General features: G+C 27.6%; 1 protein-coding gene across 2 annotated transcripts in view; it reads right to left on the bottom strand.

Moving 5' to 3' along the window:
• Positions 1 to 26,187, bottom strand: part of LOC117179583 — a 48,247-nt gene that overhangs the window by 5,133 nt on the left and 16,927 nt on the right. For both annotated transcript variants that reach the window (XM_033371537.1, XM_033371538.1), the window contains exons 7-14: positions 20,469 to 21,013; positions 17,490 to 17,930; positions 14,817 to 15,326; positions 9,007 to 9,636; positions 6,151 to 6,600; positions 2,131 to 2,781; positions 1,966 to 2,061; positions 1,082 to 1,813 (exon numbers count right to left, since the gene is read on the bottom strand). In XM_033371537.1, coding sequence (XP_033227428.1) covers positions 1,082 to 1,813; positions 1,966 to 2,061; positions 2,131 to 2,781; positions 6,151 to 6,600; positions 9,007 to 9,636; positions 14,817 to 15,326; positions 17,490 to 17,930; positions 20,469 to 21,013 — 4,055 coding nt within the window. The remainder of the gene's footprint in view (positions 1 to 1,081; positions 1,814 to 1,965; positions 2,062 to 2,130; positions 2,782 to 6,150; positions 6,601 to 9,006; positions 9,637 to 14,816; positions 15,327 to 17,489; positions 17,931 to 20,468; positions 21,014 to 26,187) is intronic.

The raw sequence follows: 26,187 nt of genomic DNA, 5'->3' as shown, positions 1-26,187 counted from the left end.
CAAAGTCTATGTGAAATCCATGAATTTTGGTCGAAATCTTTAATATCATTGATATCTGAATTTTTTTGAATCTTTTAAAATCTTTTCAGTATTTTAATTTTTTTGAAATAAAATTTGTTTTGTGAAATCTTTGAATTTTATGTGAAATATTTTGAATTCCTTTGAAATTAGTGAAATTTTGGAAGCCAATTAAAAATCTTTGTGAAACATTTTAAATTAGTTGCAAAGGTGAAATCTTTAAAATTCTCTTACTGACACTTTTACGAAATCTTCGAAACTTTTGAAATATTTGAAAATTATTGTAAATAACTTCTGAATCTTCTGCAAAATCTTTGTGACATTTTTTGAAATTGTCTGAAATCTATGTCCCAACCAAAAGAGCCTACACAGTAAACCCCATATTGGATCTTTTTTTTTAAGTTTCTGTCTCAACTTACAATCTGCGATAGGATGGGAGATATTTTTTGGTTTTCATATGGCAGCCGTAGTTATTATAGAAAACTACTGTCAACTCCTCATATATAAATTACAAACCCATTTATTTAGGAACATTCACAAAAAGCCATGATACGAACTTTATGGATTTCCATTCTATATTCCTATCTCAGACCGTATTTTGAGAGAGGAATACATAAATGATTCCATATGGATTCCCATGTAGTTTTCTTTGTATATTTTTTCAGTAAGGGTGACATTTTGGAAATTATTGCAACATCATTCACATCTTTGAAATGTTGCGACATTTTTTTAAATCTTTCAAAAGCCTTTGATACTTTTCTAATCTTCATAAAATCTTTGAAGTATTTCTGAAAGATTTGAAAATTTCTTGGAAATCTTTTGAAATCTTTCTGAAATTTTTGCGTATTTGTAAAATTTGTGTAAAATCTTTTGAAATTCTTTAAAATGATTAAAAGCTTTGAGAAGTCTTTGAAAATTGTTGCGAAATTTGTGAAATCTTTGGAACTCTATTGAAATCTTCTAAAACCTTTGAAATAATTCCTACATATTTGTGAAAGCTTTTGAAATCTTGCAAACTGAAAGACACTGGTGTCCATAAATAAATAATGATAAGATTGCTTACTCTTTTGTTTTCCCAACTTTGGTTGTAAAACTGCTTCAGGATGATTATTCCGCTTTTTGCGTTTTAAAGGCAGAATCTTTCTCACGAATTTGCGACCCACATCTGGCAGAATCTCTTCATTCATACTATCGGGTTTTCGCACTCTCCGCTCTAGAACCATTGTAAGAAAATCGTTCGATTCAGCAATGGCGTGACAGAAACAAAGTCGACAAACTTTTTGATGACCTTCATCCACATCAAGATAGTATTTAAATTTCACCCGGTTTATTCTGTCTTCACTTTCCACCATGTCAACCATGTCATTAATGAATTTGAATCTTGACTCTTCTGTTGCTCCCAGCCAGTATGTGTCATAAATACGTTTTTGCTCATCTTCTTTGATAAGCGAGTTGCATTCTGCATCACAAGAAATTAGTGGAATCCAGGGCCTTTCAGGCTTACAAATTATAGAAGAATCGAGAGGTTTATCCCCTTTATCCCTTCTTTTTCTGAGAGGTATGACTTTTCTTTCTTCTATGATGGTTCTCAGTGCAACAGGAGCTTCTTCTATTTCAGATACTTGAATAAATTCACTGTCAAGCATAGTTCCTAGGATGGTTTCCTGTGCAAGAGAACGTTGTTCATTTTTTGAAACTGAACTTGAAGTTACTATGTTTTCGACGTCTTGACCTGGTTCTAGTGACTCAATACTGATGGGTAATATATATAAATCACTTGTCTTTTCTTCACCATCTGAAATGATAAAATAAATTGTAGAATCTTTTCGTGATTCAATATCAAGTGTGAAATATGTTTCTAAAAAGAATAAAATACGGATACTTTACATTATACGTCAAAAACAAACTAAACAAGAATTATCAAAATAATTACAAAAGGTACATTACTCATTTTGTCTCGTAAGTCGGGTTCTACAACGTCTTCAGGAAGTTCTCTGCTGGTTTTTAAAGGCAGACTTTCTCTCAGGGAATCACTAGGCACGCCTGAACAAAGGTCGTCATAAGAAATTGTTTTTCGAAGCATAAATATGTCATAAAATTGTCCATACTTACAACTGCTGTTTCGCACTTTGTATTCTAGAACCTTTGTGACGAAATCATTCGAATCTGCAATGGTGCGAATGAAACAATCTCGGCAAACTTCTTGGCGACCTTTATCCACATTGATATGGAATTTAAATTCCATCCAGTGCATTTTGCATGGATTTTCCACCATGTCAACCATATCATTCACGAAACTGAATCTTGATTCTTCTGTTGATTCCAGCCAGTATGTGTCATACATACGTTTCTGCTCGTTTTCATTTACGAGAGAGTTGCATTTTTCAGGACAAGAAATTAGCGGACTCCAGGGCTTGGGAAGCGTAACAATATCGGGAAAGGGTGTCAATTGTTTTTCTTGCAAGTTGGTTATCAGTGAAACAGTTTCTTGTACTATTCCAGATAATTCAACGAGTCCATTGTCTAGATTAGGTCCTGGACTTACTGATGCAGTAAGAGGATCAGTGACGAAACTTTCAACTTCCAGAACTTTTTCTTCCGGTTCAATTTTGACGGGTTCAATTTCTTTCATCTTTTCTTCCACTATTTCTTTCGACTTTTGTTCCACTATTTCTTTCGCCTTTTGTTCCACTATTTCTTTCGTCTTTTGTTCCACTGTTTCTTTCGTCTTTTGTTCGACTGTTTCTTTCGCCTTTTGTTCCACTATTAAAATAATAAAGAGTACTGCTAGATTTGATAAATTCCCAAGAAATTATATTAAGCAAATGCTCTCGAGCATATGTTCAGCATTTAAGCTCGAACAAAGCATTCACACATCATTTAAAAGAATTTAAAGCATTTATTGTTCAAACAAACATATATATGTATCTGTAAACATGTATATGTTTGTATATATATGTTTGTATATCATAAACATATATGTTTACAAAAATATTCTGAAGTGAAATAAACATATAATTTTTTTTTAATTATAGAGTTTCTACAGATCAGGTAATTTCAGAGTCTGACAATTATGGTTAAAAATTGCAAGTATTTGGTTGGAAATTAATCTCTTTCGGTTGAGAATTCAAACTAGTTTGTTGAAAATTCATCTTTTTTCGTTGAATTCAACTATTTTTGGTATAAAATTAAAATTCTTTTTGGTTGAAAAATCAATAACTTGATTGGAAGCGGAACTACTTGGTTAAAAATTAATTTATTTGGTAGATGATTTATCATTTTATCGAAAAATCGAATTTGTGGGAGAACATTTAAGCTTCTTGGAGGCTAATTCCTATTTTTGATGAAACATTTCTTCAAAAATGTAAATATTTGGTTGACAAAGTCATGTAATTTGTTAAAAAATCGTCTATTTTGATAGAAAATTCATCTTATTGGTTGAAAGATGAGATTTTTTATTAAAAATTCGTTTTTTTCTTATTCAGAATTAATTTTTTTATCTAAAAATGTAACTGTTCCATTTTCCGTCGAAAATTGATCTTTTTTATAGTAATTTAATCTTCTTTTTTGAAAAGTATACTATAATGTTGAAAATTTAATTTTTTTTAAATTTAATTATTTTATTTTTAGTTTAAGACTCATTGATTTTAGGTGAAAATTCAACTATTTGTTAAAAATCCGACTGTTTTTAGTAAAAGAGTACTCTTATTGATCTAATGTTGGTAAAAATATAATTTCTGTAGTTGAAAATTTAACTACATATTTTGCTGAAAATTCGTTTCTTTTTTGGCTGAAGATTTATTTGACTAACTGAAAATTTAAGTATTTTATTTTTGGTAGACAATTTATCTTTTTAGTTGCAAATTCATCTATTTGGTTAAAAAAGAATTATTTTTTGTTTCGTTTAAAGTTTATCATGTTAGTTAAAAATTCACTTTAACAATTCCATTTTTTGTGGAAAACTTGCCTTTTTTGATAGAAATGTAATCTTTTTCGTTCATAAACGTTCTGTTTTGTGGAAAACTTAATAATTTTATTTTTTGTTAAGAATTCATTTCCTCTGTTGAAATAAATATTTAGTTAAAAATTCGTTTTTTTTTTAAAGAAAATAAACCTTTTGTGTTGAAAGTAACACTATTTGGTCAAAAATTCATATTTTTGTTTAAAAATTCAACTTTGTTATCAAACATTAATTTCCTGGGCTGAAAATCGGTTTCTTTTTAGTTTTGCCACAAAAAATATATTTTTAGTCAATAATTCATTAATTTTGCTGAAAACTTTTTTTTTCTAATTTATGAGTACAAAATGAACTATTATAGTTTTGGTTTGTAAATCTAGCTTTTTTAGTTGAAAATTTATATGTTTTATTTAAATTGTATCTTTTTTTGGTAGAAAATTAACCTTTTGGTTGAAAATTTAACTAATTATTTGGTTAAAAATTTATATTATCGGCTAAAGATTTATAATATTAGTCAAAAATTAATTAATCTTGCTGAAACTCGTTTTTTTGTTTGTTTAAAATTTACTTTACAAAGTGAAAATTGAACTATTCTAATTTTGGTTTGTAAATCTATCTTTTTTAGTTGAAAATGTATACATTTTATTGAAATTGTATCTTTTTTGGTAGAAAATCGATCTTTTGGGTTTAAAATTGAATTATTTTGTTGACAATTCATTTTTTTTAATTGATTGTTTCAACCATTAATTTAATTATTTTATTTTTGTTCAAAAAATATTTTTCTTTGTAAAGGAGAAAACCTATTTTTCTAACAAACAATTTTTTAAATTGGTTAAAAATTTATTTTACTAAGCTCTTAAATATTCTAATTTTGGTTAAAAATCGATCTTTTTTATAATAAAATTCATGTATTTTGTTGAAAAAGTGTATTTTTTGGTAGAAAATTAACCTTTTGGTTTGAAAATTTAACTAATTTGGTTAAAAATTTATATTTTCTGCTAAAGATTTATAATTTTAGTCAAAAATTAATTAATCTTGCTGAAACTCGTTTTTTTGTTTGTTTAAAATTTATTTTACCAAGTGCAAATTGAACTATTCTAGTTTTGGTTTGTAAATCTATCTTTTTTAGTTGAAAACATATACATTTTATTGAAATTGTATCTTTTTTGGTAGAAAATTCATCTTTTGAATTTAAAATTGAATTATTTTGTTGGCAATTCATTTTTTTTTAATTAATTATTTTAACTATAAATTTGATTATTATATTTTTTGTTCAAAAACAACTTTTTTTTTGAAGAAAAAAAAACTATTTTGCTAAAAATTCATTTTTTTTCTTGGTTGAACATTTATTTTTCTAAAATTTTAAATATTCTAATATTGATTAAAAATTAATTTTTTCATATGAAAATTCATGTACTTTGTTGAAAAAGGGTCTTTTTTGGTAGAAAATTAATCTTTTGGGTTGAAAATTCAACTAATTATTTGGTTCAAAATTTATATTTTTGGTTGAAGATTAACCATTTTAGTTTAAAATTCATTTATTAGGTTCAAAATGTATTTTTTTTACTTGAAAAATCAAGTAAAGAGTGTTTAAAATGTATACAAAACAATTGTTTGCATAATATTATTAATCTTCTAGGTGTATGGTTGGATTTATACCTAGAAGAATGTAGAAATTGGGATATTGTAGGAAATGTTTAATGCGAATAATATGTTTTCTATTACTTTGACTTCTTTTGCCATTTAAATTAGGCAAGATTTAAATTAAGGTAATACATTTTCCCGATAAATTAAATTATGTACTTATTATTAACTCTCAAACGGTACACCCCAATTCAGCATACTTAAACGGTACACTGGTGCGAATTGGTCTGTTTGCAATGTTAATATTAAATATTTAATATATAGAACATATAATAAACCACTAGCATATATCACACATATTAAACATATATATTTAATATATGTGGGTATAATCCACTGAAGCTGTGTTTGCGTAAATTCCAACAAAATGAAAAACCTTCGGGTGCAAATTCGCACCAGTATACTGTGTGGGAGTTAATAAAGATAGAAAATACGATTTTTAAAATCCTAATTCAAAATGCTTATAAATGCTCGTTAAATTTGTAAGGCACAGAAACTTCGAGCATGTTCTCATATGTATAAATACTTACTTCTGAATTCAGCCAACTTCTGTTCCATCACTGATACGACCACATCATTCGTCTCGCCAAGTATACGTTGAAAACAGTCTCTACACACTTCTTGGCGGCCCTCGTTCAAAATTATATGGAATCTATAACGGTATTCCAACATTGATTTTGGTTTCTCCAACACTGTTATCATTTTTTTCATCAAATTGAATCTCGATTCCTCTGTTGTTCCCAGCCAGTGTGCGTTATAAATGCGTTTATGCTGTTTTTCTCTTACGTGAAACCTACATAATTGATCACAAAGAGGTAGAGGACTCCAATTTCTTGAAGTGTGCTGAGCCAGTTGAATTTGTGAAGTTGAACTTGGTATATTTGTAAGCGCAAGAGGATCATATACTGGATTTTCAACGTCTAGACCTTCTGATTGTGATTCAATTGTGATTGGTACTTCTCTCGCCTCTTTTTCAGTTTCTTAAATAACAAAATAAAAATATAGAGTACTAGTAACTTTGTGACAGGGCGTCTACTAACCCTGGAAAAAATTCCCTGACAACTCTACATTCTAGGGCTTCAATTCTTATCTTTAATTTAGAATTGAAAGCTTTCAAAAATTATTCTACAGGATATCCTTCAATATATTAGCGCTATAGATTAATTAAATAATTAAATAATAATAAAAGCATAAGTAAATATTTTTTCAATTTGTCTCTAAAGTCCATGAAGTTAAAGAATAATTCAAACAAATTTTTATTTTATCTTCTTATAATTAAAATTCAGTGCATATCTAGGGGAAAAAAATGTGGATAATATATTAAATTAAATTTGAACCGCTTCAAATTCCTAAGTTTTCCATTAAAAATATTACATTTTGAATAAGATCAATGAATTTTTAATCAAATAGTTGAATTTTCAACTATTTTTCAAATAAGATCAATGAATTTTTAATCAAATAGTTGAATTTTCAACCATAAAGATTAATTTTTTACAAAAAAAAGAAGAGATTTTTCAACAAAATAAATGATTTCTTAAAAAAATAGTTCAATTTTGAAAAACAAAATATCAGTTTAAAAAAAAATGAAAGAGTTAAATTTTCAGTTAAAAATATACATTTTCGACAACAAAAAAACTTTTCAACCAAAGTGATGCATTTTCAACTAAAATTATGATTTTCAACCAAAAAGATAAATTTCCAACTAAAATGATAAATAATTAACAGGAATACTTGAATTTTTAACCAATAAGACGATTTTTCAAACAAGAAGATTAATTTGAGCCAAACTCGTGAGGCTTCAAATGGAATATTTGAATAAGGAGATTAATTTTCTACCAGAAAAGAAGATTTTTCAACAAAATACATGAATTTTTAACAAAATGGCTTAATTTCCAACTAAAAAAAAACACAAATTTTCAACCAAATAGTTCTATTTTGAACTAAAAAGGATCAATTTTCAACCAAAAATTGAATAGTTTAATTTTTAATTAAAAAAAAAATTTATTTGCAACCACACAGACTAATTTTCAACTAAAATTATAAAGCCTTACGTGGAATGGTTGAGTTTAAAAAAAATCATTTTCAACCAAAATTAATTTCAACCAAAAAGACGAATTTTCAACAAAATATATAAATTTTCACAACAAAAAAAAAAGACAAAATGGTTAAACAAGGTTAAATTTTCAGTTAAAAATTTATGTTTATTCAGAGACATGAATTTTCAACGAAAATGTTGGAATATTCAATTACAATAGTTACACGTTACATTTTCACCTTTAAAAAAATGTATAACAAAATTTATAACAGAAACAAAATTTTTTTTAATAGTTCAGTTTCAAAGTAACAAATTTTCAACTAAAGTTATGACTCATTAACTAGAATACATGAATTTTCAGCCAAAAAGATGATTTTTTAACCAAGATGATTAATTACTATAAAAAAAACGAATTTTCAGCTGAAGAAGACAATTTTGAAAGCAAAATGTAACGTTTAAAAAAATAATTGAAAAAGAACACTTTTTCAAAAAAATAGTTAATGATTCAATTGGATTAGTTACATTTTTAGTTTAAAAAATTCATTTCCAGCCAAAGAAAAAAGTACTTTTCAACAAAAACATATGAATTCCAAACAAAAAATTATTTCAATCAAAAAAGGTTTTAATTTTATTTCAAAAATAGATAAATTCAATCAGAAACGACGACTTTTCTGCACGAATTGGATTCTTGATCAAAAAAAGATTTTTTAGTTGAGAGAGAACAAAAATTGCAAGCTGCTGAATTTTCAAGCAGAAGTGTGAATTTTCAAAAGTTTAAGAACGGTAATTTCAAACAATAAAAAAACGAATTTTCAACAAAATAACTCATTTTTCAAAGAAAGAGATCAATTTTCAATTAAAATTATGAATCTTCGGCAAAAAAATTAAATTTCAACAAGAGTTAAATTTTCATTCAAAGACTACTGAGTTCTGAACAAAAATTTTAGTGATTAATTTGTCAGCTAAAAAATATTTTAAGTATTAATCAATAACGGTTAAATTTAACGAAAAGAGGTGACTTTTCTACATGAGTTGTATTTTTAAGCGAAGCAAGATTTTTTAAATAAGAGGGAAAAAATGGCAAACAAACAGCTGCATTTTCAACCCATAAGATGAATTTTCAACAGTTTAAAAGATTAATTTCAGCCTAAAAAAAGAATACAAACAAAATAGCTAAATACAGTAATATAAAGCTACGTTTACAGCTGCAGAATTATTGTTATTGAATTTTAGATTAAAATTTAAAAAAAATAAGCACGCTCCCAAAAAAAAAAAATCCCTGACATTTTCAGGTTTTCCAGATAGGGTAGTCACCCTGAGTAGTAATATGAAGAAACATACAAATACTTACTTCTGTATTCAGCCAACTTGTCTTCCATCACTGATGCGATGAAATCATTTGTCTCACCAAGAATACATTGAAAACAGTCTCTGCACACTTCTTGGCGGCCCTTTTCCACATTTAGATGGAATCTATAATTGTATTTGCAAACAGATGATTTTGGATTCTCGAACACTGTCATCATTTCTTTCATAAAATTAAATCTAATTATAAAATTGAATCTCGATTCAGCTGTTGCTCCCAGCCAGTGTGCGTCATAAATACGTTTTTGCTCGTCTTCTTTAATCAGAAACTTGCAACCTTGTTCACAAACAGGCAGCGGACTCCAGATAATTGGACCCCTAATATTTTTAACACTGTTAGTTTCACGTGCCTTGTTGGAATAAGCAATACGTTGTTCGATTCTTTTTGGTTGCAATAAACTTGACAAAATTGTGTTTTTTTCGCTTTTTTCAGCCTCTTTACTAATTGTGTTTATTTTGGACACTTTTGGTTGATGTACTGACTCGCCTTGAGGATTTTTTATTACTTCCGATACTTGTGCACTTCCACTGGCGATATCGGTTTGCTTTATTGCACTTTCAATAGTCACATCTTCTTCTTCTAATTCAATAATCACGGGTGTTTTTTCTTTAGCTTCTAAAATAAAATAGAAATATTGAGTATTTCTAAATATTGGGTTTCCAAGCCTCGGACTCACTTCTGAGATCAAAAACAATCTAAATAGTGACGCAAATTGAACAAATAGTGCAAAGATGTCATAACATTATTAAAGTATTAACTTTATGTGTAATCCGAATTTAAAAATGTATTGTCCAGAGTCAAAAAATCTGCAATGCAATGCAAATTAACTTTATTTTTGAAGCAAAATTTTCAGTTTTCTAGCTTAATATTTTTAAAGTAATATTTCTATAAAATGCGATATTTTTCTCCATAAATTATTTAAATTCCTATTTATTCATCCTAGGCTTCAAAGTATTTTCCTATCCCACTATTTTTGTCGTTTTTTTTCATTTAAAGTCAGCTATATGAAATTTATTGTTAAGAATGTATCTTTTTTGGTTAAAAATCTCTTTAATTGATTCAAATTTTTTTCTTGATATATCAAGTATTACACTTTTCGTTGAAAATTCAACTCATTGAATCTAGAATTGAACCTAGGTTAAAAGTTCATCTTATTTTGTAAAAACTGAACATTTTTTAGTTAAAAAATGACTGCCTCGTTAAAAATTAAACTAGACTAATTGAAAATTCGTCTTTTATGGTATAAAGTTTGTTGCTTAAAATGAAACAGTTTGGTTGAATATCAATTTGTTTTAGTTGAGGATTCAAGAATGTTTACGAAAATTCAGTTTTGTTGGTCCAACCAGTTTTTTATTATAAATAAACATATTTTTTGTTAAAGTATCAACTATTTCACTTTTAGTTAAAAATTCGTATTTTTAATTGAAAATTCATGCCTTTGTTTAAAAATTTGATTATTTTGTTGATCGTTCTTTTCTTAAATTAATGATTTCAACTGAATATTGAACTAATCGATTTTGAATTACTTGATCGAAAATACATTTATTTTGTCAAAAATTCGTGATTTCTAGTACAAAATTGATTTTCTTTTTTAAAAGCTCATCTCTGTGTTTCAAAATACAACTGTTTGGTTGAAAATTTATCTGTAGTCAATTAGCAAATAAGTTCAAAAATATTTTTTAAGAAACAGTAAAGAATTAGTGGCATTAGCGGTCAATTGTGAGATAATAACGTATTGAGTATCATTTTTTACGAAATTGTATCAAAATAGTGTTAGCACGGAAAAAAGTGTCAGTGTCAACAGTGTAGTACTGTAGTAAGTCCGAGGCCTCAGTTTTCTAAAATTTTATCCAATTATAAAAAAGATATGTAGATTAGGGAGCATTCACATACTACATAACAAGAAAAAGAGAGGGCGGAGGTATTTTGACCCAATTACGTAACATTTTTAATTTATGAATTTTCTGCACCATCCATTTCGTATAGCAAAATTTCTAAATCAATAAATTTACTTCATAAAATTTATCTCTAAATTTTCTAAGCATTATTGATAGTAGACCGAATTTAAATAATTGTAAATTATTGTTTAACAGTGGAAAATAATTATTTTCTTAACATTTCGCTACCATATTATAATTTGTAAACTTTCTCACATCTTCAAGGAGATGAGAAAAACTAAATCATGGATAAAAACTTATTTTGAAGAATTAAAAAAAAAGCTTTTTAATAATTATGAAAGATTTGAGGAGATTACGTTTTTTTTCAAGATTTCTGGAGACGTTTTAAATTTTTTAGGTTTGATTTTAAAAGAATAATGTTGAATTTTGAAATTTCAAATTGTGTGGAAAAAGAATTTAAACATTTTTTAGGTGAACTGGGTTTTCCAGGGTGTTCCAAGAAAATGACAAAAATGTTCTTAAGATTCATGGGAATATTTTTAACCCTCTACCGCCCAAAGTGAAATATATGTAACGTTTGGAAGATTTGAGTTTTTTTAAATATGACTTTGAGACGAACAGCAATTTTTAACGCAAGGATTTACATGAAAGTCAGGACGGTAATGAGCTAGAATTTTAGTTTTGTATACACTCCGCCATAGGAATAATATGCCTAAATATCTCAAAATTCAGAAAAAAAGAAAGTTTTAAGGGCGGTAAAGGGTTAATGATTTTTTAAAAGGAATTTTTAAGAGAAAATTGAAAAAAATTACAAATTTAACGAAATTATTTCATCAAATTTTTAGTGTAACAGATTTTAAAGAAAAATTTTGCCATAATACATGATGTTATACAAATTTGGAGTACATATGCTTAACAGATATTCAGTCTTTTTAAAGCGATTAAAAAATAATTTAAACTTTTAAAGATTTTTAAAGACTTTTGTATGGTTTCACGCAAATAAACGAAATTTAGGTTTCTAGAAAAAATTTAAATAATTTTTAATTTTGAAAAATTAATTTTAAGAGATTATTAAAAAAAAGATTTCCAAAAATTTCAAATCGTTTTAAAAATTGTCGAAGAAGAATCTGACAGATCGTTAGGAAATCTTTTTTATTTTCCAGGATTGACAAGAAAATCATAAAAAATTTGAATAATTTTTAAAGAATAGAAGGTTTAGAAGGAAGGTCTAACAAGAATAGAAAAATAAATTTCTAAAGATTCGCGTGCAAATTTTAAATGATTTTTTATTTTGAACAATTAACTTTAAGAAAAAATAAAAAAAGTTTTAAAATATATCAAAGGATTTCCTTAAATTTCAAAGAAGAGTGTAGAAGAATTTAAAGCAAAATGTTTAAATTTGGTAAGATTAATAAATCCCAAAAAATCGAATGAATTCAAGAAATATTTAGAAGAATTGAAGAGATTCAAATAGAATTTTTAACCTTTTTTTTTTACAAATTTAGATTTTTAAAGATTTCAAACATAAACTTTAGAAGCATTAAAGGAATTCAGACAGGTTTTAAGAAAAAAAAAAACAACTTTCATAAAATTTCTGGGAAAAAAATAAAGAAGATAAGTCAATTTTTTTACATTTTGAATGATTTTCCAAATTTTTAAGAAAAATTCAAGTCAGTTAAAAGTATTTTTAGGAACTTAAGACTTTTTAAATAGATTATAAATATTTAAAAACTTGGAAACATTTCCTAAAATTTATCAAATATTTCTCGATTTCTTCCAAACATCCTAAACGTCTTTTAAAAAGACTCAAATTTTTCCTAATATTTTGTAAAACCCTGTGAAATAAAAAAAAAATAAAAATCTCTAAGGTTCTTTTGTGGCACATCTGAAATATTCAAAATCTATTAAATTATGTCAAAAATCTTATGTATATTATATTTGTTTACATTTAACCTTTAGAGAACGAGAAATTTTCCTTTCAAATCGAGTTTTCATTTGATTAAAAATTTATGCATAATTTCAACAGAAAACTCATTTCAAGTCCCCGACCTGACAGGTCGACCACCCCCGTTCGTAACGTAAAGGCCAATATAAAAAAAACTTTTTATGATATTTAAGCGTTATAGGTTGGTATACTCATATTTTTTTATGCGCTCAGTACGAAAAAAATAGTGAAAAAAATTGGAAATTGAAAATCACCATCTCAAGGTCATTTTTTTATATCTTAGCGTTATGGTTGGCATACCCATGTTTTTTGAGGCGCTGAGTAAGAAATAGTGCAAATATCATGAACGCAGACGTGACCTTGAAAATCAAGATTTCAAGGTCAAATGATACATTTATTTACTTGTTGCTATTTTAGCGTCAAAGTTGGTACATGCATGTTTTTATCTGCCCAGTACTAAAAAAATAGTTGCAAAAATCTTGACATCATTCTTGACCTCAGAATGACGAGCTTTTTCCTATAAAAAATGTATAAACCGAGTTTTTAGCCCAAAAAAAATAATTTTTTTTTTACCTTGGAACGACGATTATCAAGGTCAAAAGGTCTCCAGGATGTTTCTCCTATTTTCCCCTTATTCAACGCACTAAATTTTGCCCGAAAACATCAAATAGTTAGTGTGCATTCGGTGGTCGATATTTCGACCATCACCGTCCTCTAAAGGTTAAAAACGAACTGATAACATTTATTTTCTTGTTCTTAATTCTCAGAATTTAATTTCAACTCCAATTTAAGAGTTGAAAAACTTTTAACGAATAAATAGTTGTTTGAAATTTTCATATTGCAAATTTTGTATTCTTTATGGTATTCAAAAAAAGTTTTAAGTTGTTTAATTTCACTTAGTAATGGCATTAATTAACTTCAATATTTGTATAACAAACAAAATGTTGGAAAAGCTTTCAGTGTTATTGGGAATGTTGGTCTACCATTACGCCACATGGTGCCAAAAAATGGAACAAGAAACAGTAGGTACAATTTTAAACATATATTTTAGCTCTGCATAAAAGTGTTTTGACGATTGTTTTGTGAAGTATAAAGCAATGATTGAATACTAAAAAAAATATTCATCAGAAATAAATTGTTTTAGACAGAATTTCCTTCTTATACAGTAAAAAAACATATTTTTGTAATATAGGTTTAAAAAAAAAATTATTTCATTTAATGTGAGTTTCAATGCATTGTAAGCTTAAATAAACTTTAATTAATGTATATAACGACAAATTTTATCAATACTATGCCAAGAATACGAATAATACACGACTGGAATTTAAATACGAATTCTAACATAACTTTTAGATCAGATTTTTAAATAGTAAATATTCTATGTATAAATTAATAAAAATTTACTTTCGGTTAAATTTTGCTTCAAAATAAGTCCATTTAAATTTATAATCTGAAGAAGAATAATTTATTTTTCTTTTTTAGAAAAATATTTCTGACAAAAAGTGTAGTTTTTCACTGTATAATATGTAAATTTTAACGAGAACACTTTGTTTCCGATAAAGACTTATTTTTATTATCAAACAAATACTTTAAACATTACAAAAATTTTTTTGAAAAACTTTTATGCACAAATTAAAATCCATCTTTAAAATCGGGCCTATTCTTTCTAGTTCGAATTTTTTTCACCGGGTGGCGTATCGCTGTTTAATCATTCCCAATACCAAAATATTGTTTTATTTATTTCGAGACAATACTGCATCATAAAACCTTTTATTTTCACTTTGAAAACGTCTACTATGTTTGGAAACATAATACAAGTAATGTTACGTCACGGGTGGTTACAAAGCAAATGTCATAGTCTCTTACCTAAGGAAAAGAGGGGGAAGGTGGGGGGGGGTGGATAAAACGGTCGAAGAAAATGTTACGTAATATGTAAATGCTCTCTTACTTACTCTTGATGTCGCGCAACTTTTGCATGAAAACTGATTCGATGAGCTCGTCTTTCTCGCCCAGGACATAAAGGAAACAGTCTTTGCATACTTTCCGAGGACCACCTTTCGTATCTAGATAAAATCTCGTGTCATATTCACGTCTGGATACTGGGCTTTGCACTAATTCTGTCATGGAATTCACATAATGGAGTTTTGAAGCTGCATTAGAATGCCTATATGTGTTAAAAATACGTTTTTGATCGTGTTTATATATAAATGAGAGACATTTTCTGCCACAGTTCGTGGTGGAATTACGAAACACTGTGTTTCCTTTTTTATGTTCCTTAATATTGGGTGATTTTGAATGGTTGCCTGATTGACTTTCCACGTTTGTCTTTTGAATTGTAAGATTATCTCGTGACCCTATATGCGTGGGCATGCCTTCAATGTCTATCAAAAATGAATGCCTCGCGGACTTATCTACATTCGTTTTATCAACATTGATGGACACTTCAGTCTTTTGCTCCATTTCTAAAATAATGAAATACAAATATATAAATGTCATTGGTTGTCCAGTACAAGACAGAAATATCAGGATCTGCAAGTGGCCATTCAATTTTAATGAAACTTTGTGAAATTATAGTGGAATTAGAATGCATTACATTTGACTGAATTATCGAGATTTCTGAAACTGTACAAAGAATTGTAATAAAACTAGCAGATATTGTAGGTATAAGTATTACAAAGTAGAACATTATAAAATATTATTTTGATTGTTTTGATCATAAAACTGATTTTGCCGTTGAAAAGTCCCATCTCTAAACTGCGCAATTTAGATTTTACAGATACAATAACAGCAAAATTTAAAATTTTTAGAAATTAACTTGTTTTTTATTGTAAGTAGGCTGTTATTGGTTATGAAAATTATTCGCGGTAATATTTTTTTGCTAATCATACTGGGACAGGATTTTGAAAGGAACCGAATATTCGAGATTTGTGCAAAGTGGCTTTTTGTCAAACGGATGTTTGTGAATCTTGATGTTTTCAGGCATTCTACATATTTTAATATATTTGCATTTCAGAAATATTGGATTCCATTGCCAAAATTGTTTATATTCCAAGGATATCATTTTAAGTGAGGGAACCTTCAAATTTTTTGCTTGCTGTCATATTTTCCTATTGCAAAAATTGTTCATTATTTAAACAATTTTCATCATGAACGCACATTTTGACCATTTTTCATGAAGGGGCCTAATTTATTTGTGGAATCAACTAAAAATGTCTTGTAAGGGACTCTTTGCTGCTATATTTTTAAAATGCTAGAAGTAGTTAATTATATATAGATAAGTTTTATAAAAAAATGCACATTTCGACTGAATCACTGAAAAGCTACTGAAAAGTATCACTGAAAAGCTACAAAAAAATGTTAACTTTGTGATTAAATAATAAATTTTACTCTAGTTGGAGACAAATATCTGCAGTTATTCATTATACCCAAAAGCACTTAAGGCAATTTCTAACTATTATTTTGATTCGATAAAGCACAAGTTTCCAAGTATTTTGAACTAATTTTCAATTGCTTAAACAATTGTTTTTTGACCTATTTTTTTCGCCTGTCATTCGTAAAAAGTTATTTTTTGGGATAAATTACACACTTGATGAATTTCGAGACTAATAACTCATGATGGACCCAATTTTTAACATATATGGTAATTATTTAAACAATTGTTATTTGCTATAACAATGTTATCCCTATAAATTGTAAAACGTTATTATTTTTTTAAAGATATTTGTCAATCATTAAACAATTTGAATTTGTTTAAAAAATGTTTTCATCCTGTAAATTGTTAAGTTATTTTCCGAAACTAATGCCGCAGGTAAAGCATGTTAAAAATGATATGTTAAAAAAACAATTTGAAATGATTCAAACAATTTTACCACTTACTTCTTTCCATAGGAAAGATGGAAAAATAATAGTTTTTCGAATCTCTTGCACAATGTCGCTTATTAGTCAGTATTTTATTCAATCAATGAAATCGATCTCAACAATAACTATCAATAACATAACTGCAAAAAATTGCTTAAAAATTACTATTGTTTAAAAAAGTGTGGTATGTTCTGCACCTTTTCTGTGAAATGGCGCAAGTGAATGATAATCAATTATTTAAATAATTGCAGAATATCTACCAAAATAAATATTACTCTTAACATTCATTAACTTTTCAAGATTTACAGGAAAAACAATGTTTTAAATTGTTTAAATGATTTTTTACGATCTAGAGAGCAAAAATAGTTTTAAAAAAAACGAAAATTATTTGAATACATAATATGTTAGAGAAGAAATATTATTCCTAAAATTCATCAAATATGTGATTTATTCCGAAAAATAATAACTTTTCACATTATACAGGCGAATATAAAATGGTTTAAAAAATAATAATCGTTTTAACGACTCATAATCGGTTACAAAATACTTGGAAATTTGTTGCGGGATTTTCGTTTGGTAAACATTTTGAAAATAATTGTTTTCTCTATTATCATATTAAAGCGTATACTTTGGTCTACAATATGGATAACTTGCATTAAAGTTCGTTTCAAAATTTCGGAATTTCAAATGACCACTTACTGATCTTGATATTTTTGACGTATACTGGCTCTAGTATGAAAAAGAAATTTAAAAATACAAATACCTACTTCTTATTTCACGTAACTTTCGTTGTAAAACCATTTCCACGAAATCTGTCCTCTCGTGCAGGAAAACCGCAAAACAGTCTTTGCACACTTTTAGACGACTGTTGTCCACATTTACATAGAAATTGGCAATGTATTGGCCTTGTGGGCTTTTTACTATTTCAGTCAATCTACTCACAAACTTGAATCTTGAATTTTCCGTAGCCTGGTGCCAGTACATTTGAAGAATATTAAACTTCTCTGGTTTTTTTACCATCTCGAGACAATATTTGTCACAACTTTTTGCAGACTTGCGTTTAGCTTTACGTGCGTTAATTATGGGCTTTGCTGATTTTGATTGGCTGACTGATTCGTCTTGAGAATGTTGAATTATTTCATTTTGCGAGTTTGCACTTTTAACGTTTGAATCTTCTTTTCGTGATTCAATAGTCCCCTTTTTAACATCTAATATGATAAAATTTAGATATTGAATATTACTGAAATTACATTTTTAATTATAATATAGGTAATTTTCTACGGATGAAGCATTGCACTGTCCAAAACATAAACTATCAAAACTATGACCTGTATTGTAAAAAAAAATGGTACAGTTTCGCGAGTTCATTACAAATAATCTTTTTTCAGTCTTTAGAGATTCGATTAATATTTTTAACTTAAAAATCTTTGGCATATTATTATAAAAAATATTCTCAAATATAATAGCACCATTGATTAATTAAATAATACTGAAAACATAATTAATCAATACGATATTAAATTAAATTCAAACCTCTTCCAATTCGTACTCTTTCAAGTAAAAATATTGGATTTTTACCAAGATAGATGAAGTTTGAACAAAGAATGGAATTATTGAATTTTCAGTTAAAGTTAATTTTACAAAAAAAAGCAAATTTTCAATGAAAGTGATGAATTTTCAACTAAAATTATGTATATTTAATTGGAGTATCTGAATTTTCAACCAAAGAAACAATTTTTCAACAAAAGACACGCATTTCTTTTTAGCAAATAGTTCAAATTTTCAAAAAAGAAGATTAATTTTCTACCAAAAAATACGTTTTTTCAACACACGACATGAATTTTAAATGAATAAGTTGAATTTTCAAAAGAGAAGATTAATTTTTACAACAAAAAAAAGACGATTTTCAACAGAATACATGAAATTCCAACACAATAATTGAATTTTCAACTAAAAAACATCATTTTTCAACCAAATAGTTGAATTTGGAATTAAAAAATATCGAGTTTTACTCAAAAATAAAGTAGTTGAATTTTCAGTCAAAAAAATTAATTATTAATGAAACTGATAAATTTTTAAATGGGACAGTTGAATTAAAAACTATATAATTTTTTAATAAAATTGTGAATCTTGAACTGAAATAGATTCATTTTAAATAAAAACATGAATTTCCAATCAAGAAGATTAATGTCTACCAAAAAGACGAATTTTCAACTAAAAAAGATTAATTGCCAACGAAATATTGAATAGTTAAATTTTTATGTAAAAAATTAATGGACAGCCAAAGAGATCAATTTTAAACTAAAATTGTGGAATATTCAATTGTAATAGTTAGATTTCTAGTTTGAGAAAATGTTTAAGTAAAAGAAAAACTAATTTTAAAAGAATAGTTACATTTTCAAAAAAAAGTGATGAATTTTCAACTAAAATTATGTATATTTAACTGGAGTATTTAAATTTTCAACCAAATAAACGATTTATCAACAAAAGACATGCATTTCTTTCACCAAGTAGTTGAATTTTCAAAAGAGAAGATTAATGTTTTACAAAAAAAAAGACGATTTTTTAACAAAACACATGAATTCCCAACAGAATAGTTGAATTGCCAACTGAAAAAGACCATTTAAACAATTAATTCTTAATGGAACTGTTGAATTTTTAAATGGAACAGTTGAATTACAAACTATATAATTCTTAAATAAAATTGTGAATTTTCAATTGACATAGATTAATTAGAATTAAAAAAAAATAATTTTCAAACAAGGAGATTAATGTCTACCGAATAGACGAATTTTCAACTAAAAAAGATCAATTGTGAACGAAACATTGAATAGTTAAATTTCTATTTAAAAAACTAATGTACAGCCAAAGAAATAAATTTTCAACTAAAATTATGGAATATTCAATTGAAAGTTATATTTTTAGTTGAAAAATGTTTAAATAAAAGAAAAACAAATTTAAAAAGACTAATTACATTTTCAAACAAAGTGATGAATTTTCGATTAAGATGATGAATTTTAAAGCTAGAATAATACATTTTTCAACGATGATTATTTGATATAAAAAAGTATAATTTTTAATTAAAAAAGATGATTCAACGAAAAATTGAATAGTTACAAAATTAATGTTCAACCAAAGAGATGCACTTTAAACTAAAATGATGGAATATTAAACTGGAATAGGTACATTTTCAGTAAAAAAAATATATATAAATGTCAAGAAACAAACAAAACAACTAATTTAAAAATAAGAAATTATGAATTATAATAGTTGGATATTCAGTAAAAAAATTAGTTTTCATTCAAAAAATGAATTTTCAAAAAATCAGCTTATTTTTTAACCAAAGAGATGAGGGTTTAATCAAAAATATGAATTTTAAACCAAAAAATTAATTAATAGTTGATATTTTAACCAAAAAACACGTCTTTTCAAAATCAGTTGAATTTTCAATTAAGAAAGGTTTTTTAGTCAGGAGAGACAAAAATTGCAAGCAAACTGTTTGGTTGCCTGGTTGCCTTATATGCAGTTAAAGAAAAATGGAAAATTTAAGACGTCAGCATGCTCCAGGAGTGCTATAAATAAGTTTGTAGCGTGAATATTTGTGCAAGCTCTTTTTTAGTGTTACTAAATCTGACTGGAACTACAAAATACAAATTTGTAGGAAAATTCATGTCTCAAAAGTGCCTTTTACGACAAGAATTACCCATCTATAATATAAAAAAATACAGAAAGATCAAGATACTTACTCTCGATTTTAAGCAACTTGTGTTGTATCACTGATAGGATGAACTTGTGATCCTCCTCAAGTATAAGATTAAAACACTGTCTGCACACTGTTTTACGACCTTCATCCGTATTTAGATAGGCGTTAACATCGTATGCGTTTTTCGATTGGGGCCTTTCTATCACATCCAACATATTACACAATAAATCAAACCTTTCCTCATTCGTGGTGTTGAACCAATATTTATTGAAAGCAAATACCAGATCTTTCGATTTTAACCGCATGTGACAATTTTTCGCACATGCAGGTAGTTCTTTCCACCCTATGAACGGCTCTATGTCCCTGGAAGAATTACAAGACTCGTCATTTTTCTTTTTCTTGTTTTCACCTGGTGTACTTTCTTTTTCGTTCACTTTTTTCTTTTGTCCTTTTGTTCCGCTATCTGTACATTTCTCTTCTATTATTAAAATATCATCTTCTTCAACCGGAAGTCGAGTTTCTGCTAAAAGAGGATTCTCACTTGCTTCATTACCTGTACTTGTTAGTGTTTTAGAAAGATCCACAAACCTATAACAGAAAAATTTCAAAATGATACAAAAATTACCGAGGGATACCAGGCAGACATCCAGAAAAGTAACCTGGGGCTTTTTCTACCCAGTTTTCTTTTAAGTTTCAAAAGATTTGAAAAATTTCCAGGGTTTTAGAAGGATTTCAGCAAGCTACAAGGGAATTCGTAGAATCTGAAGGTTTTTAAATATTGTAGGAAAGGTTCAAAGCTTTTAAACTCTATAAGGAATTTTAAGATTTTCAAGATTTTAGGGCAGTCCAAGGGGATTGCAACAAATTTCCTAAACTTCATAAAGATGTTGAAAGATTTCAAAGAATTCATAACGTTTTCGAGGATTTTTAATGGCTTCAAGGGACTTCAGAGAACAATTAAGATTTCCAAGGATTTGTATGGAATTATTTTAAGTGGTTTTTAACGGATTTCAATAGATATAAAAAATCTAAACATTTTATAATATTTCTACAAATTGTGAATAATTTCAAAAAGCTTTATGAGATTTAGAGGCATTTAAAATATTTGAATTAATATGCAGTTTGAAAGAATGCCCTTGAATTCTGAAGTATTTGAAACAATTTCATAGGTTTTCTAATATTTTATGATATTGAGATTTCAGAGGTTTTTCAATATTTTCAAATATTTCAAAGGACTTTTATGGGATTTTACAAGATTTTTGAGAATTTCAGTAATTCTAAAAGTATGTAAAAGACTCGCATCGTGGTATTTTTTTTTAATTTCCCAAGATCTCAAAGTATTTCAAACGTCAAATATTTGTAGAGGGTTTAAGGAATATAACCAAATTTCCTATGATTTCCCGAAATGTCTACAGATTGTATATTTTAATAAATGTCAAAGAAATTATTTACAAGAATTTTAAACATTTAAAATACTTTCCATAAATTTCATGAATTTGAAGGCATTTCATAACATTTTTAAGGATTTTAGCGTATTTTAAAACAATCGACTAGGAATATGTCTCTAAAGTCCATGAATTTGAATAATTCAGACAAATTTTTATTTCGTCTTCTTATATTTAAAATGTAATGCATATTTGGGTAAAATGAATGTGGTTACCATATTGAATTCAATTTAAACCGCTTAAAATTTACTAACTTTTCAATTAAAAAATTGAACTTTCAAAAAGATATGCATTTTCTAGCAAAATAGTTTAATTTTCAGTTTAAAAAAATTATTTTTTCACAAAAAAAAAACAGATTTATTTTTTTTTAATTTTGAAAAACTTTCGACGAAGCCGTTTTATTTTCAAACAAAAAGATGAATTTTCAACTAAAATGATGAATATTTAACTAGAGTACGTCAATTTTTAACCAAAAAGATTAATTTTCTATCATAAATACGATTTTTCAACAAAATACATGAATTTTGAACGAAATATTTGAATTATCAACTACAAAGACAAATTTTCAACCAAATAGTTGAATTTTAAATTAACAAAGCTCAAGTTTCAACAAAAAATGGAATATCTGAATTTTAAATACCTAAAAAAGATGAATTTCCAAATGAAATGATCAACCTTTAACTGGTATAGTAGATTTTTTTTACCAAAAAGTTGAATTTTTAACAAAGATTAAATTTTACAAGAAAATTCAAGAACATACGTAAGTTTTTAATTAAAACGATAAATTGTCAACCAATAATTGAATAGTTAAATTTTTTAATAAAAAGTTATGTTAAACCAAAGAGATTAATTTTTAACTAAAAGGATGTAATTTTCAATTGGGATAGTGCATTATCGGGTAAAAAAGAACTAATTTGCAACAAAAATAAAATTAATTCCTAAAAAATAGTTAAATTTTCCAAGAAAATGATGAATTTTCAAATAAAATTATGAATCTTCAATTGGAATTTCCAACAAAAAGATCAATCTTCAACCCAGAAGATTAATTTCTATTAAAAGTCAAAGTTTTCAACTAAAAAAGATGATTTTTTAACCAAATATTGAATAGTTACATTTACTGTAAAAAAAATAGTTCCACAATAAAAAAAATTCTACGAAATAGTTCCATGAATTCTCAACAAAATAGCTCATTTTTAAATCAAGGAGATGAATTTTCAATCAAAATGATAAATCTTTAACCGAAAATTTATTTTTAACCAAAGAGTAATTCTCAACTAAGTAGTTAAATCTTCACAATGGAAATCAATCAAAAACAACGAATTTTTAACAAAATACATGAATTTTCAACTACAACCGATCAATGTTTCAAACAAAATATTTTAATTGCATAATTATTGAAAAATTTGAAAAATTTGAAAAAAGGGAGGGAGACACCTTGGTATTAAAAAAATAAATAAATATTTAGAGGTGGCTCAAGCCCTATCAAGTTTAACACGTATTTCCCATAATAAAAAAAAATACGTTTTCATCCTTTTAATTCAGAAATATTACCTTTTAAATATCAACCTCATAAGTCTGTTTTATAGGGTCCCAAAAAACCGGAAAGTGAAAATACTATATTGAGCAACAAGTGGGCAATCGGTAGTCGCGAACGAGTTATTCATACTACTTTTTGTTAGAAGTGCGTAACAAGGGGGGGGGGGGAAACAAGGGTTCGGGGGCAAAGCCCTCAGACAGGCGGAAATATCTACAAAGAATCCGTATATAGGAACCTGCATAGGATCCTATATAGGTGCCTCTATTCTATAGGACCCGCCCTAATAATGTACGTAATGGTACCTGGTGGTAACTAATGGTACGTATGTTTCTAGGTGCTCCTGGAGGACCAAAAAAACTTCTGCGCAGATGTGGGTGCCATAGAATAGCACTGCGCATCTGGATATATTCCCATAAAGGTTCCTATGTCATTTCCTATAGGTGAAACATATAGGTTCCTACGTAGGAATTTTCAGTAGGAATAAACAGAAAGTAATTCAATCAATATCAGAAAGATATGAACACATTTTTGTATCTAGGAAGATTTTATTTCGTTTTATTCTAAAGTTCTTGAATCATAAGACGCGCATCAATTTTCTTTCTTTTCTAGAAAGGATATTGAGCGGTTTGGTCAATTATTAACAACAAAATTCATATTTCGTGGAAAAGTTCTAGGTATCACGTTCTTAATTTCTACATTTTTCTCTTGTTTTATATTGACGTTTTCTGGTGATGCTTTTTCGATCATTACTTAATACGATCTTGGTGCTTGGCAAGTGGATGTGGTGGGCATGTTAATTATCGAATTGCCAATTTGTTCAGTGATTTTTTCCTTGTCCATAAAAGAATCCTCGATGTTTGCAACCACTGAGGTCGATTTCCAGTCTCCATGACGTTTCAAAGTTGTTATATTCCCTCCAGAGGCTGCTAGCACGGTCTCCGAACTGCGTCGGAAAGTTTGCCAAGTATAACTGTTTGGATTTGGCAATTTTAGAAAGGAAGCCATCGCTTTTGGCATACTTAAAAATGTATTAATTCCGATTACTTGATTTGCCCATTTACCATCTCGATAGGCTAGGAAAAACCTTGACGTTCTGGCGTAAATTGGTCGCATCTTCATGTATCTTTTGCAAATATCATGAAACTCATTGACGACCACGAAGGATCTAGGCTTATTCTTAGTTTCAAGAATTTTAACCAAAAGCGACTGACCTTTGTCCTCGACATCGTCAATTGTAAGGTTACATAATTCTTTTCTGCTGCATGCACCCTGAACACCAAAAATCAAGGCGACCTGGAAATAATTCAATGCATATATTGATGTTATATTTTTTAAATATATTTATTTATTTAATTATACATCTAAAACTATGAAAGATACATTTTTAAACAAAAATGAAATAATAAAATTTTCATTTCAAAAAATTTATGTTCAGCCGAACAAAAACATATTTTCCACAATTTATTTTCCCGAAACAAAATAGTGAAATTTTCACCAAACAAATGAATTTTTGTTTCAAATTTCTTGCAAATAAATCCAGTTATAACTTGACATTTTTAGACATTATAACAATATAGATTATTAACAAAGAATTTTAATCAAGTAGGTCAATTTTCAACCAAAAAGATTAATTTTTTGTAAAAAATATACATTTTCAACAAAAATGAAAAAAAAATTTTTCCACAAAATACTTAAATATTTAACCAGAGATCAATTCTGAAGTAAAATGACGAATCTCAAAAACCACAAAATTATTTTTAGCAAGGGTTCAACAAAAAAATGTGATTTTTCAACAAAAAATATAATAGTTGATATATCAACAACAAAAGTTTGAATATTAATTAAAAAACAGTTGAAATAAACCAAATAATACAAATTTTTAATATTTACCTTCGTAACTAGAAATTGATTGTCCGGAGCTTCATTCAAAAACTGGTGGATTTGTTCACCAGTTAGAAATTCAGATGGTTTGCTCTGGGATCCTGCTGATTGTTGATTCAAAAATGCAATCAGTTTGTCATAATAACATATATCAATACTATAATTGATATTGATTGTCTTCCTCAGCATTGAGTATTTCTTCCACAAAGTTTGTGATTTGAAGGTTTCTGGCAACAACTGAAAATATGCGAGCAAAACGTTCTCGGAGATGGACTTAATATTATTTTCTCTTCTCCATTCCATGAATCGGTTATATGCTGCCATGTAATTCATTTTTGATTTTCTAGGGAGTGCCTTTTCAGTGGCTTTTTCAGGACTTTTTACAAGTTCTGATGGTGTAAGTTCACCTTCGCTGTCATATTGAGTATCCGAGATAATCACGTTCTTTGCACACTGCACGATTGCATCCGTAAAGCATCTACTGTTAAATAGGTTATGTAGCTATTTAAAAAAAATAGAGACTCGGTATTCCCCGAGCATATACTCATTATTTTTAATACCGAAGTATTAAATAATATTTTATACCAGGGTCGATTGGCATGAAGAAATATCTTTTGCTCAAAACCACTACGTTATGAGCCTATTACGCCCTCAGAAAAGTGAGACGTTATGATAGCCCTTTAACATACCGTCCAGGTAGCGGCAGTTAATTAGTTCCAAACGCCACCGCACAGTCAGTCAATTAGTTCCACAAATGGCCACTGAATAACGCACAATGTATATCATTAATTTACTGTAGACATACCAGGTGTATACATATGAAACCGGTATTGCCATCTAGCGGCCAGTAGGCACACTTGTAGGCACTGTCGGAACTTACCATTTGTGCTAATTGGCGT

The sequence above is a fragment of the Belonocnema kinseyi genome, chromosome 9 (assembly GCF_010883055.1).
Source record: "Belonocnema kinseyi isolate 2016_QV_RU_SX_M_011 chromosome 9, B_treatae_v1, whole genome shotgun sequence".
In the NCBI taxonomy this organism is placed as follows: domain Eukaryota; kingdom Metazoa; phylum Arthropoda; class Insecta; order Hymenoptera; family Cynipidae; genus Belonocnema; species Belonocnema kinseyi.
This window is presented reverse-complemented; position numbering and strand designations above follow the sequence as displayed.